The sequence below is a fragment of the Heterodontus francisci genome, chromosome 11 (assembly GCF_036365525.1).
Source record: "Heterodontus francisci isolate sHetFra1 chromosome 11, sHetFra1.hap1, whole genome shotgun sequence".
Lineage (NCBI taxonomy): Eukaryota > Metazoa > Chordata > Chondrichthyes > Heterodontiformes > Heterodontidae > Heterodontus > Heterodontus francisci.
This window is the reverse complement of record NC_090381.1, coordinates 27,771,717-27,784,770: the sequence shown is the minus strand read 5'-3', so window position 1 is coordinate 27,784,770 and position 13,054 is coordinate 27,771,717. Positions and strand designations below refer to the sequence as shown.

Sequence of the window (13,054 nt, the reverse complement as noted above, 5' to 3'; positions counted from 1 at the left end):
TCTGAGCATTGAGATCACATGACTCATGACCCCCTCTATTGCTCTTTTCTTTTTCATTAATCAGAAACGCAATTAGACACATGTGTCTAGTGACTCAAGTATTGGACAACACTGGGATTCTGTCTATGGAACAAAATGATTCATATGCTGTTATGACTGGAGAGAGGGAACTGCAGCAGGCCAGGGTTGAATGGTGGAGATATGAGGATGGATGAATATTAAGAGCTTTATTTAAATAAGGTTGGGAACTCTGAGTATTTATAAAGGACATATGGGATGTGATGCATTTTGGAAGGAAGAATGAGGAGAGGCAATATAAACTAAATGCTACAATTTTAAAGGGGAGCAGGAACAGAAAAAAAGAAAGTGCCTCTGATGACCACCGAATATCCCAAAATGTTTTACAGCCAATAGGTACTTTTGAAGTGTAGTCACTGTTGTAATGTAGAAAATGTCCCAGTCAATTTGTGCACAGCAAGCGCCCACAAACTGCAATATGATAATGACCAGATAATCTGTTTCTGTGATGTTAGTTGAGGGATTAAATATTAGCCAGGACCTAACTCCCCTGCTGTTCTTCAAAATAGTGCCATGGGGTCTTTTACATCTACCCGAGAGGGCAGACAGGGCCTTGGTTTAACGTCTCATCCAAAAGCTGGCACCTCTAACAGTGTAGCACTCCCTCAATATTGCACTTAAGTGTCAGCCAGGTCCAACTCTGGGCACCACACTTTAGGAAGGCTGTCAAGACCTTGGAGAGGGTGAAGAGGAGAGTCACTAGAATGATACCAGGGATGAGGGTCATTAGTCATATGGAGAGACTAGAGAAACTAGAATTGTTCTCCTTAGAGCAGAGAAGGTTAAGGGGAGATTTAATAGGTGTTCAAAATAATGAAGGGTTTTGATGGAGTAAAGAAGGAAAAACTGTTTCCACTACAGAAGGGTTGATAAAGTAATTAACAAAAGAATCAGAGGGGAATTGAGGAGGAATTTTTTAACACAGCAAGTTATAATCTGGAAAGCACTGCTTGAAAGGGCGGTGGAAGCAGATTCAATAGTAACTTTGAAAAAGGAATTGGATATACACTTGATAAGAAAACATTTGCAGAGCTGTGGGGAAAGGTTGAAGGAGTGGGACAAATTGACTAGTTCTTTCAAACAGGCATGATGTGCTGAATGGTCTCCTTCTGTGCTGTAAGAGTCTATCAACTTTAACTCAGAAAATTAAGTGGGTGGGATAGAGTCCATGGTAACGCAGATTGTAGATGGGCTGTGGAAGGGGATTAAATGGATGGGTAGAGCCTATAATGGGATAGAGTGTGAATGGACTGCAGAATGAATGGGTCTAATACACCAAATCACCTTTACTCATTCAGTACTTTGCTCCCCTCTCAATGGAAGTGGCTGTAGGGTGGACGTGACAATAGGGATGTGGAGAAAATAAATGACTGTTTGCTGTTGCCTTGTTCTCAGCGAGCACTGCCGTTTTGTTCATTCCTGTTTTATTTTGTTTCCCAGAACTCACTCCACCAGCGAAACTGACAGTGGTAAAATCAGAGGGTACTGAGATCGAAATCTCATGGCACGCCCCAGGGACTGACAGCACACAGGAGCTGATCGATGGTTTTGCAGTAACGTACACGTCCTTCGATGGGAAAGTGCGCAAGACTGATTTTGTCGACAAAAGCAGATCACGGCACCAACTGAGGTCACTGTCCCCAGGAAGACTTTACAACATCTCTGTTTTCTCAGTCAAGCGTAACGTCAATCAGAATGACATCAGCAAGCCTGCTGTGCTCCTTGTATGGACAAGTAAGTATGTTCATTCCATGCTGTGCTTACACATTCCTACAATATTCCTCTTTCTCCCTTCCAGACTGGAACACCACCATTTACACCCATTGGAAACTTCAGACAAAAGTGCAGTAGGATGCTTTGCTGTTTGCAAGCTCTGTGTGTGACAGCATTTTATAGTTGTACATCAGATTTATACACACCAGCCTTTTTCTCAGGCTTCTGGTACTGATCGGATGGCTGATTTGGTATATTCCATTAAAGAAAGAACTTGCATTTAGGCAGTGCCTTTCATGGCCTCGGAACATTCAACGCGCTTTACAGCAGTACTTCCGAATTGTAATCACTGTTCTAATGTAGGGAGCTACAGCACCCTGTTTTGCCCGACTCCTATTGACTTCAATTTTGCTAGGGCCCCTTGGTGCCTCACTCATTGAAATGCTGCCTTGATGTCAACAGCAGTCACTCTCACCTCACCTCTGGATTTCAGCTCTTTAGTCCATCTTACAATAGATATGACTGGCCCAATGGTCTCCTGTAATGTAAGGGTCTGTGTTCCGCCCAGCACTATGAAGAATGTCAACCGTACCCCAGACCCTGTCCACCCGCAGCTCAGAATCAAACGCCAATATTTTTCCTGCTGCCTCTTTACCTGAGACCAACTAACTCAGCACAGGTAGAGGATTAGACCTGGGATATTCCTGCTCTGTGTAGCTCAGACCAACATGGAGTTGTCCATTAACACACAGAGCTATCAGAGACATTATGGCCAAGCTTGACATAGTTTGATCTAAAAGTTAAAATGGCCAGTCCCAGATAGCATGCCCCATAGTGGCTATCACAGGGCCATGCTCGTGGTTCAGTTTGTCAGTGAATTGCCCAGAGTCACACAGACAGCAAGGCCCTCTATAATTTAGAGCTCTCACATGTCATACAAAAATGGGCTCACAAAGGCAAGCAGTCTTGCTGCTTGGGAATGAAGCATCAGTAAAGGCGCAATGTAACCTGGGCTAGAATGACCTGGGAACACAATGCAATCATTCATTGTCCCAGGATTTATACTTGGAGTTTCGACTATGATGACAATTAATCTGGGCCATGCCAAGTGGCGCACAAACAACAACGTGATAATGACCAGGTAATCTGTTTTAGTGATGTTGTTTGAGAGATAAATGTTGCTGAAAATATTGGGGAGAACTATATTGCTCTTCTTCAAAATAGTGCCATTGCATCATTTACTTCCACATGAAGGGGCAGACTGGACTTTATTTTAATGTCTCATCCAAAAGACACGCCTCCGTCAGTGCAGCACTCCTTCAGTATAGTCGAGTCTCTGGGTGGGACTTGAACCCACAGCCTTCCAAGTCGGAGACAGATTGCTACCAGCTGAACTGCAGCAAGTACATTCCAATGTGTAAAGTTCCCTAACGAAGCAGCTTTGATTTTGACTTGAACCAATGTTTACTTAACAATTCGACCTTCAGGCCTTAAAGGTACACTGTGTATTATGTGATCTCGCACTCCCGTCCTTGTAAAACAATGTACTATTTGACGTAGCATACGTAATGGCGTGGGCGATGGGCCCAGTATTTTTACAAAAAGAATACATCTTCTATATGTTTGGTCCATCACATTACAGATGTCACACTTTATTATAGTTTGCAAATCAATCTTAAAAGAGAAAGAAAGCTAGTCATTTAATGCTGCAAACTTCTCACCCGGAGCCTGAAACTTAGAAGTATTTTCCAATCTGCACAATACCTATACTAAAGAACTAAACCCTAAAGCGCTGTTTACTTGACAACAATAATATTATTGTGGATTTCAATAGATGCAGCTTCACTCTAACAGAATAATATAGTGTTCATTACATAATAACTGTTTTTATTAAAGTACTTATGATCCAACTGACTGTAAGCAATGCCATGAGAGATTCACGAATGTATTTGTGTAATTGTAATGCTGTGTCAGCTGGAAAGGAAATTCAAGTCTGTACATGGAACATTGCTCAGGCTGCAAAAAATCAAATCTGAGTCTCATATTTAATGGCAAATATTTGCCTGAAATTTTTCTTTCTTTTGTCTTAAACCATAGTGGAATACACAAAATGCAGCCCGTAGCTCCGTGAGACCCCCCCTCTGTTTCTTTTCTATGTGAATTTCTCAAAATGTAATGCTATTATTGGGTATTGAGGACCATTATACAAAGAACTAGTGAATATCACCGGGATGGTACTTGTTTCCTGGATCATTAGCTTATGCTTTGCTGGGTGTGTGTGTTTTCTATGGATAATCTTCAAAGGGTCTGTTTTTATGCCCAAAGGAAAACTCATATTAAAAGTCAACATATGCACAGCAACAACTTGTATTTATAAAGCACCTTTAACGTAGTAAATTGTCCCAAGGCACTTCACAGGAGTGAGGTCAGCAGACATGGTCTCTTCAGACTACTAGAAAAGATTGGATGCCCACCAAAGTAACTAAGTATCATCACCTCATTCCATGACAATATGAAAGGCACAATTCAACATGGTGGCTCCTCATCAGAGCCCTTTCCTATCCTTAGTGGCGTGAAACAGGGCTGTGTTCTCGCACCCACACTTTTTGGGATTTTCTTCTCCCTGCTGCTTTCACATGCGTTCAATTCCTCTGAAGAAGGAATTTTCCTCCACACAAGATCAGGGGGCAGGTTGTTCAACCTTGCCCATCTAAGAGCGAAGTCCAAAGTACGGAAAGTCCTCATCAGGGAACTCCTCTTTGCTGACGATGCTGCTTTAACATCTCACACTGAAGAGTGCCTGCAGAGTCTCATCGACAGGTTTGCGGCTGCCTGCGATGAATTTGGCCTAACCATCAGCCTCAAGAAAATGAACATCGTGGGACAGGACGTCAGAAATGCTCCATCCATCAATATTGGCGACCACGCTCTGGAAGTGGTTCAAGAGTTCACCTACCTAGGCTCAACTATCACCAGTAACCTGTCTCTAGATGCAGAAATCAACAAGCGCATGGGAAAGGCTTCCACTGCTATGTCCAGACTGGCCAAGAGAGTGTGGGAAAATGGCGCACTGACACGGAACACAAAAGTCCGAGTGTATCAGGCCTGTGTCCTCAGTACCTTGCTCTATGGCAGCGAGGCCTGGACAACGTATGTCAGCCAAGAGCGACGTCTCAATTCATTTCAACTTCGCTGCCTCCGGAGAATACTTGGCATCAGGTGGCAGGACCGTATCTCCAACACAGAAGTCCTCGAGGCGGCCAACATCCCCAGCTTATACACACTACTGAGTCAGCGGCGCTTGAGATGGCTTGGCCATGTGAGCCGCATGGAAGATGGCAGGATCCCCAAAGACACATTGTACAGCGAGCTCGCCACTGGTATCAGACCCACCGGCCGTCCATGTCTCCGCTTTAAAGACGTCTGCAAACGCGACATGAAATCCTGTGACATTGATCACAAGTCGTGGGAGTCAGTTGCCAGCGATCGCTAGAACTGGCGGGCAGTCATAAAGATGGGGCTAAAGTGTGGCGAGTCGAAGAGACTTAGCAGTTGGCAGGAAAAAAGACAGAAGCGCAAGGGGAGAGCCAACTGTGTAACAGCCCCGACAAACAAATTTCTCTGCAGCACCTGTGGAAGAGCCTGTCACTCTAGAATTGGCCTTTATAGCCACTCCAGGCGCTGCTTCACAAACCACTGACCACCTCCAGGCGCTTATCCATTATCTTTCGAGATAAGGAGGCCAAAGAAGACTTCACAGGAGTGTTTTCAAACAAACTTTGACACTGAACTGCATAAGGAGATATTATGGCAGATCACCAGAAGCTTGGGCAATGAGCTGGATTTTAAGGAGCATCTTAAAAGAGGAAAGAGGCTGAGAGATTTAGGGAGGAAGTTCCAGAACTTAAGGCCTTGGCAGCTGAAGGCGTGGCCACCAATGAAGGAGCGATTAAAATCGGGAATGCTCAAGAGGCCAGAATTGGAGGAGTGCAGGTACCTCAGAGGGTTCTGAGGCTGGAGGAGATTACAGAGATTGTGGGGGGGGTGGGGTAAGGCCATGAAGGGTTTTTTAAAAAAGGATGAGAATTTTAAAATTGAGGCATTCCTTTACTGGGAGCCAGTATAGGTCAGCAAGCACAGGGGTGATAGGTAAATGGGACTTAGTGCAAATTAGAACCCCAGCAGCAGAGTTTTGGATGACCTCAAATTTATGGCGGGTAGAACATTGAAAGTCAGCCAGAAGTCCATTTGAATCGTCAAGTCTAGAGGTAACAAAGGCATGGATGAGGGTTTCAGCAGCAGATGAGCTGAGACAAAATAGTGCCATTGCATCATTTACTTCCACATGAAAGGGCAGACTAGACCTTATTTTAATGTCTCATCCAAAAGACACACCTCTGACAGTGTAGCACTCATTCAGTCTAGTCAAGTCTCTGGGTGGGATGTTATGGAGGTGGAAATAGGTGGTATTAGTGATGGTCCAGATATGTGGTCAGAAACTCATCTCATGGTCAGATATGACACCAAAATTGTAAACCATCTGGTACAGACTCAGACAGTTGCCAGGGAGAGGGATGGGGTTGGTGGTTAGGGTTAGCGAGCGGAGTATGTAGCAGGAACCGAAGACAATGGATGGAATCTTATGAATGCCGCAGCATTTCCGATGGCAGGACCGGAAGTTGTCATAACTTACGCTCCCACTGCAAATCCCATGTCCTACGCGATTTTATATGTAAATTAGCCATGCGGCGACGGGCATGGAAAACACATGGGATCACGTGGCGGCGGCGGTCTTTCATTGGTGGAACCCGCCATCACTGCCCCGAGCACCATGATCGCCACAGATATAAAACATTCTGTGCTTGCAGCCTCAAGGAGCTGCAGCCTTCATTTCATGTATCTCCAGAATAACTTAGTTGAAGCTTTCACTTAAATCAAAATATTTTTGCCTCCCTTATTTCGTGAAAGTCACCACCAACTTCATATCATTTATTTTCCCTGCAGTCAAAGTGAAGTAAATGGCAGCCAGCAGGCAGCGTCCTGCCCCACGGTTCAGTGATGCCTCCCTGCAGGTTCTCCTCCAGGCCGTCAGGGAAAGGCGGGAGGTCCTGTTCCCTGCACATGGAGTCAGAAGACCCTGTCGCCTCAGCAAGGCGACCTGGATGGAGGTAGCAGAGGAGGTCTTGAACTGTGGGATAACTCTTAGAACATGGGTATAGTGCCGCAAGCAAATCAATGACTTGCTCAGATCAGCAAGGGTAAGTTGTCCTGGCGAGGCTGCTCCATTGATTTCTTCTATGGCTCCGTGTCTTTATGGTGGAGGGTACACAAGGAATGAGTCGAATGCATAAGCAGCCTTGGTGCCATCTACTGAATGATGAAGATTGGCATTGTTTATGTGATTGGATGTGTTGTGAGAAAGCCACTCTGGAATGAGTGATGTCGATGCAGTGGTTGTGACGCATCATTTGCCATGTCATTAGGATAAACGAAGCCGCAACCAGCGCGAGCGTGCTAAGATGGGAGATATGGTCCCTGACATCAGGCTGCTGACCACGGCTGAGGAGGAGGCCTCTGAGATCAAGAGTGGGGGGTGGGGGTGCAGGGTGATCAGAGATGGCAAGGCAGGCTCTACAGTGCGGAAGAGTGAAATGTCACCTCTGCTCTTGTAGCCAAATGTGGAAACTGAAGGAAATTGTGTGAACTCATGTGAACTTAAAGTGCCTCTGTTTGTGTCTCCATTGTAGGTGCCTGCAATCGAGTAGCAGAACACCATCTGGCTTAAGAGTCCTCCTCTGGGGAGCAAGAAGAAGCCAATGCCCCAGAGAATGCTGTGTCACCTGCCTCCTCTTCCACCTCCATCAGTGCAGATACATCCACACGTTCTGCGGGGGGTGGGGGCAGGGTGGGGGATGGTGGTTTAATATTAGAATCTGGGTCACAATCTGGTGTGCATGACGCACACACATTCCAGCAGCTGAGGGAGCATGTGCCAGCTGGGTTCCCTGACAATCGGAGGACTGCTGGGGACCGGGCCCCTGCTCAGCCCCACGTTCATGATGATCCTCTGTTTGTTGCTATGAGAGGTCTGCTGGATGTGCAGCAAAGCCATGTGGAAAATATGTTGGAGATGCCTGAGGTCATACGTGGCTTTGCATGTGCCATGAAGGAGTCCATGCAAGCCATGACGTCTTCCATGTCCTAGGCTTCCTCAGTCGAGAGCTTGGCGAGCTCTGTTGTGAGTCTGGTTGAGCACTCAAGCCATATGCGATCTGACCTGCACTCCATCGCTGTTCTGTGGGCTCCATGCATCAGAGTCTAAGCGAGAGGGGGATGAGGAACCTGGACCTTCCTCCAGGTGTTCCTTCCCCTCAGGGAGACAGGCATGTGCCACTGTGCACACAAATGGATGAGGAGCTTGTGCCAGCTGCCCCGGGGCCGTCTTCTCAGGATACCCCTCGGGAAAGTGGCAGCTCGTCCTCCCCCCTGACATTGACTCTCTTACCTCCAGTAGGCATGCACAAGGGGGATACTCAAGTACCATGGCTGCAGACTCCCAGTAGGATGGAGCCATCAAGGCCCCATTCCTCCAGAGGACGCCCCCCACGGTCATCCACAGCGACGGGGCAGCGCACTGAGCAGACTGTCTCCACCTCAGCTGCTAATATTGGGGTAGCACCTAGAGGTAGTGGCAGGAAATGAAAATTGAAACAGTTTTGAGCATGAAGGTGGCACAGGTGATGTAGAAATATTAAGGAATGCAAAGATGCATTAAAATATTTTTATTTCTCACAAAATTTGATGCGCTCTCGGTAATGTTTTGCTTGGTTACAGATGGATATAAAGAAGTTTTTTAGGAGGCCTATGGCAGGAATGCAATGATGCTTGCAAAGCATCTCAGGAAATGCCCAGTGTCCATATCTCATTGAAATTTGAACCTTCACTCTTCAATGAGGGCTGTTTTCCTATTGATGATTGATAACATTTTTACAATACTGTCATGCCTTACTTTTGCTTTCTACAGTCATAACAAGGCTGCTTGTTGTGGTTTGCAGTCGCATTTATCGTAGCCTATGGATGATTTCAACTGCCAATCACATGAAAGTGGAGGCATGCTTCATTAAGATTGCAGAGAGGAATAAGACCTCATGCAAAAGAGAATTTCTGTGGGAATTGTTATGTTTCTCCTCCCAACGTTCCTTGATGATATGGCTTATTGTTGGCTGAAACATGTATAAATGAGGTTCTCCCTGATATCCCTTGCATGTCTCTCCATGGCCCTCATATCGATGACAACATTGGTGCCGAAAACTACAGACCTTGTGCCTGGTTGTCCTTGTCGACATGTAAGTAGATGAAATCATTGGCACGTCAAAAAAGGGCATTGGTCACCTCTTTGATGCACCTGTGGGTCGCAGACCGCAAGATATGATGTATGTTTCCTGTGGATCACTGGTAGCAAAGAAATTGAGTGCAATAGTAACCTTGACGGTAAGTAGCATACGGTTCCCAATGAAAATAAGCCTCTGCAGGTAATGCTGAAGGATCTGTTACGGCCAGCTGAGAATGAGGTCACAGCCGCCCCTCTTGCCCTTCCTCTTATTTGACCGCAACAGGGTTTATTCCTTTTAAACAGTGGTTGTGCTTACCACCTCAGTGAGTGTTTTACCTTTTACCTTTACTGAGATCGTGAAAGAACCGATGGGATGGAGTTTAAACAAGAACGAGGTAAGTTTATTATACTCAACGAGCTAAACCCAATCTAAAAATAATAAAAAATACACTACACATTCATGCACATATTCACAGGAGGATCACACACACACACAAATAAATTGCGAAGTGGAAAGTAGGTTTTTTTGGTTGGATTAAAGTCCAGAATAAATAAATGTTAAATACACAGTCTGAGGTTGGGTGATTCGGTGGTCTTCCGGCTGGAGCTGTATTCTTGAAGTCTTGGCTGGTCAAAGTGCACTTTGTGGCTGGACCACTTAGCTCAGGGTTTTCTTGGAGGCAGTCTTGTAGGTGGTTCTCTGTCCCTGGTCTTTGTAGCAATCTGTGGGCTTGGAAAGTTTTTTTTTATTCATTCATGGGATGTGGGTGTTGCTGGCTAGGCCAACATTTATTGCCCATCCCTAATTGCCCTTGAGAAGGTGGTGGTGAGCTGCCTTCTTGAACCGCTGCATTCCATGTGAGGTAAGTACACCAAAAGTGTTGTTAGGAAGGGAGTTGCAGGATTTTGACCCAGCAACAGTGAAGGAACGGCAATATAGTTCCAAGTCAGGATGGTGTGTGGCTTGGAGGGGAACTTGCAGGTGATGGTGTTCCCATGCATTTGCTGCCCTTGTCCTTCTAGTTGGTAGAGGTCGCAGGTTTGGAAGGTGCTGTCTAAGGAGCCTTGGTGCATTGCTGCAGTGCATCTTGTCGATGGTACACACTGCTGCCACTGTGCATCAGTGGTGGAGGGAGTGAATGTTTGTGGATGGGGTGCCAATCAAGCGGGCTGCTTTGTCCTGGATGGTGTTGAGCTTCTTGAGTGTTGTTGGAGCTGCACCCATCCAGGCATGTGGAGAGTATACCATCACATTCCTGACTTGTGCCTTGTAGATGGTGGACAGGCTTTGGGGATTCAGGAGGTGAGTTGCTCGCCGCGGGATTCCTAGACCTCCGACCTGGTCTTGTAGCCACGGTATTTATATGGCTACTCCAGTTCAGTTTCTGGTCAATGGTAACCCCCAGGATGTTGATAGTGGGGGATTCAGCAATGGTAATGCCAATGCACATCAAGAGGAGATGGTTAGATTCTCGCTTGTTGGAGATGGTCATTGCCTGGCACTTGCGGGGTGCGAATGTTACTTGCCACTTATCAGCCCAAGCCTGGATATTGTCCAGGCCTTGTTGCATTTCTACACGGACCGCTTTAGTATCTGAGGAGTCGCGAATAGTGCTGAACATTGTGCAATTTTCACAGCGCCTCATGGATGCCCAGTTTTGCATTGCTAGATCTGTTTGAAATCTATCCCATTTAGCACGGTGATAGTGCCACACAACACGATGGAGGGTATCCTCAATGTGAAGATTAGATTAGATTAGAGATACAGCACTGAAACAGGCCCTTCGGCCCACCGAGTCTGTGCCGAACATCAACCACCCATTTATACTAATCCTGCACTAATCCCATATTCCTACCAAACATCCCCACCTGTCCCTATATTTCCCTACCACCTACCTATACTAGTGACAATTTATAATGGCCAATTTACCTATCAACCTGCAAGTCTTTTGGCTTGTGGGAGGAAACCGGAGCACCCGGAGAAAACCCACGCAGACACAGGGAGAACTTGCAAACTCCACACAGGCAGTACCCGGAATCGAACCCGGGTCCCTGGAGCTGTGAGACTGCGGTGCTAACCACTGCGCCACTGTGCCGCTTTTAAAGGGGCGAGGCTTCGTCTCCACAAGGACTGTGCGGTGGTCACTCCTACCAGTACTGTCATGGACAGATGCATCTGCAGCAGGCAGATTGGTGAGGACAATGTCCAGTATGTTTTTCCCTCTTGTTGGTTCCCTCACCACCTGCCACATGTCCAGTCTAGCAGCTGTGTCCTTTAGGACTCGGCCAGCTCAGTCAGTCGTGGTGCTACTGAGCTCCTCTGGGTGATGGACATGAAGTCCCCCGCCCAGAATACATTCTGCCCCCTTGCCACCCTCAGTGCTTCCTCCAAGTGCTGCTCAACATGGAGGAGTACTGATTCATCAGCTGAGGGGGGAGCAGTAGGTGGTAATCAGTAGGAGGTTACCTTTCCCATGTTTGACCTGATGCCATGAGACTTCATGGGGTCCGGAGTCGATATTGAGGACTCCCAGGGCAACACCCTCACCACTATATACCACTGTGCCGCCACCTCTTCTGGGTCTGTCCTGCCAGTGAGACAGGATATACCCGGGGATGGTGATGGCAGTGTCAGGGACATAGTCTGTAAGGTATGATTCCATGAGTATGACTATGTCAGGCTGTTTTGACTAGTCTGTGGGACAGCTCTCCGAACTTTGGCACAAGCCCCCAGATGTTAGTAAGGAGGACTTGGCAGGGCTGGGTTTGCCGTTGTCGTTTCCAGTGCCTAGGTCGATGCCGGGTGGTCCGTCCGGGTTCACATTCGCTGACGGTTTTCAAACTTGATGTTTTCTGGAGAGAGAGAGGGAGAAAGGCAGGCACACAGCCTTCTCTGCTGCTGCACACTCAGTTACTGCCTGTCTCGTTCTGTGGAACGAAACTCCCAGTTTTTTTCAGAGATGGACAGATGGACATGACTGTCTCCAGCTTTTCTCTGGAACCTTCTAATGAGATACAAGGTTCAGAATTGGCTCCACAGGCCCCAGGATGCTATTATTTACAGTCGGAGGGGTTTGCTCTTTCAAAGTCAATGTGTCAGGATTGCCTTGACTGTCATGCTAATGAAGCAATCCGAGGCAATTCAATTGCTTAGAGCAAGCCATTGTTCTGGGTCCAGGGCTTCTCAGACTTCTGGCTCCAGTTGGGCCTTGGAATGTGCAAAGGTGAGTTTCCAACCGATGAATTAATATTTCTCGTTTGGCATATAGTGTTTTCTTAACAGATTGTACACATTTCTGTCGCCATTGCAAGTCACATCCTCATGCTTCTCTGGCATTGCCATGAGCCACCCAACTTAATCTACACCCTTCCCCTGTTACCATAGAACCTCCCCACATTACTGTGCACTGGCCCATCATCAATTTATACGTCATCCTTCCCCCTGTCCCTACTCGCATCACCATCCTCTCACCTTTGAATCTCTCACCCTTGAACCTCCAAGAAACCACCTTGATAAAGTTAGAGATTCCCAATCCCCTCCCTAAGATGACCTCGAATATCCAGCCCTAAGTCTTGACCTCCCAACCCTACCATATATAATTGCCCTTGTGACTGTGACCGTACCTTCTGCCAACCAATTCCCTGAAGTGGACACACAGAACTCCGACATCGACAGTGATCCTTCCTCCTTTTAGGCCCCTCATGACCGTCAGTTGACTGACAGGAACATTTCATCCCACGACCCCCTGTAACTGCACACAGCCAGCCTCATCATCAAAATGATGCTGCCCTCCTCCGATACCTCACCCTGGTCCCCTCCCCCAGACCTGACTACCCTCACCTGCTCCCCCATGGAGCCGAGACCCCACCCTATCCTGCCCGACTACCTTCCCCTGCTCCGCCATGCACCCCAGACACCACCCTGTCCTC

The 13,054-nt window shown here is 46.9% G+C and overlaps 1 protein-coding gene across 6 annotated transcripts in view; it reads left to right on the top strand.

Annotated features, from left to right (window-relative positions):
• The window catches only part of sned1 (sushi, nidogen and EGF-like domains 1), a 236,062-nt gene that overhangs the window by 180,795 nt on the left and 42,213 nt on the right, over positions 1-13,054 (top strand). For all 6 annotated transcript variants that reach the window (XM_068041845.1, XM_068041846.1, XM_068041844.1 and 3 more), the window contains one exon: positions 1,519-1,812. In XM_068041845.1, the coding sequence (XP_067897946.1) occupies positions 1,519-1,812 (294 nt within the window). The remainder of the gene's footprint in view (positions 1-1,518; positions 1,813-13,054) is intronic.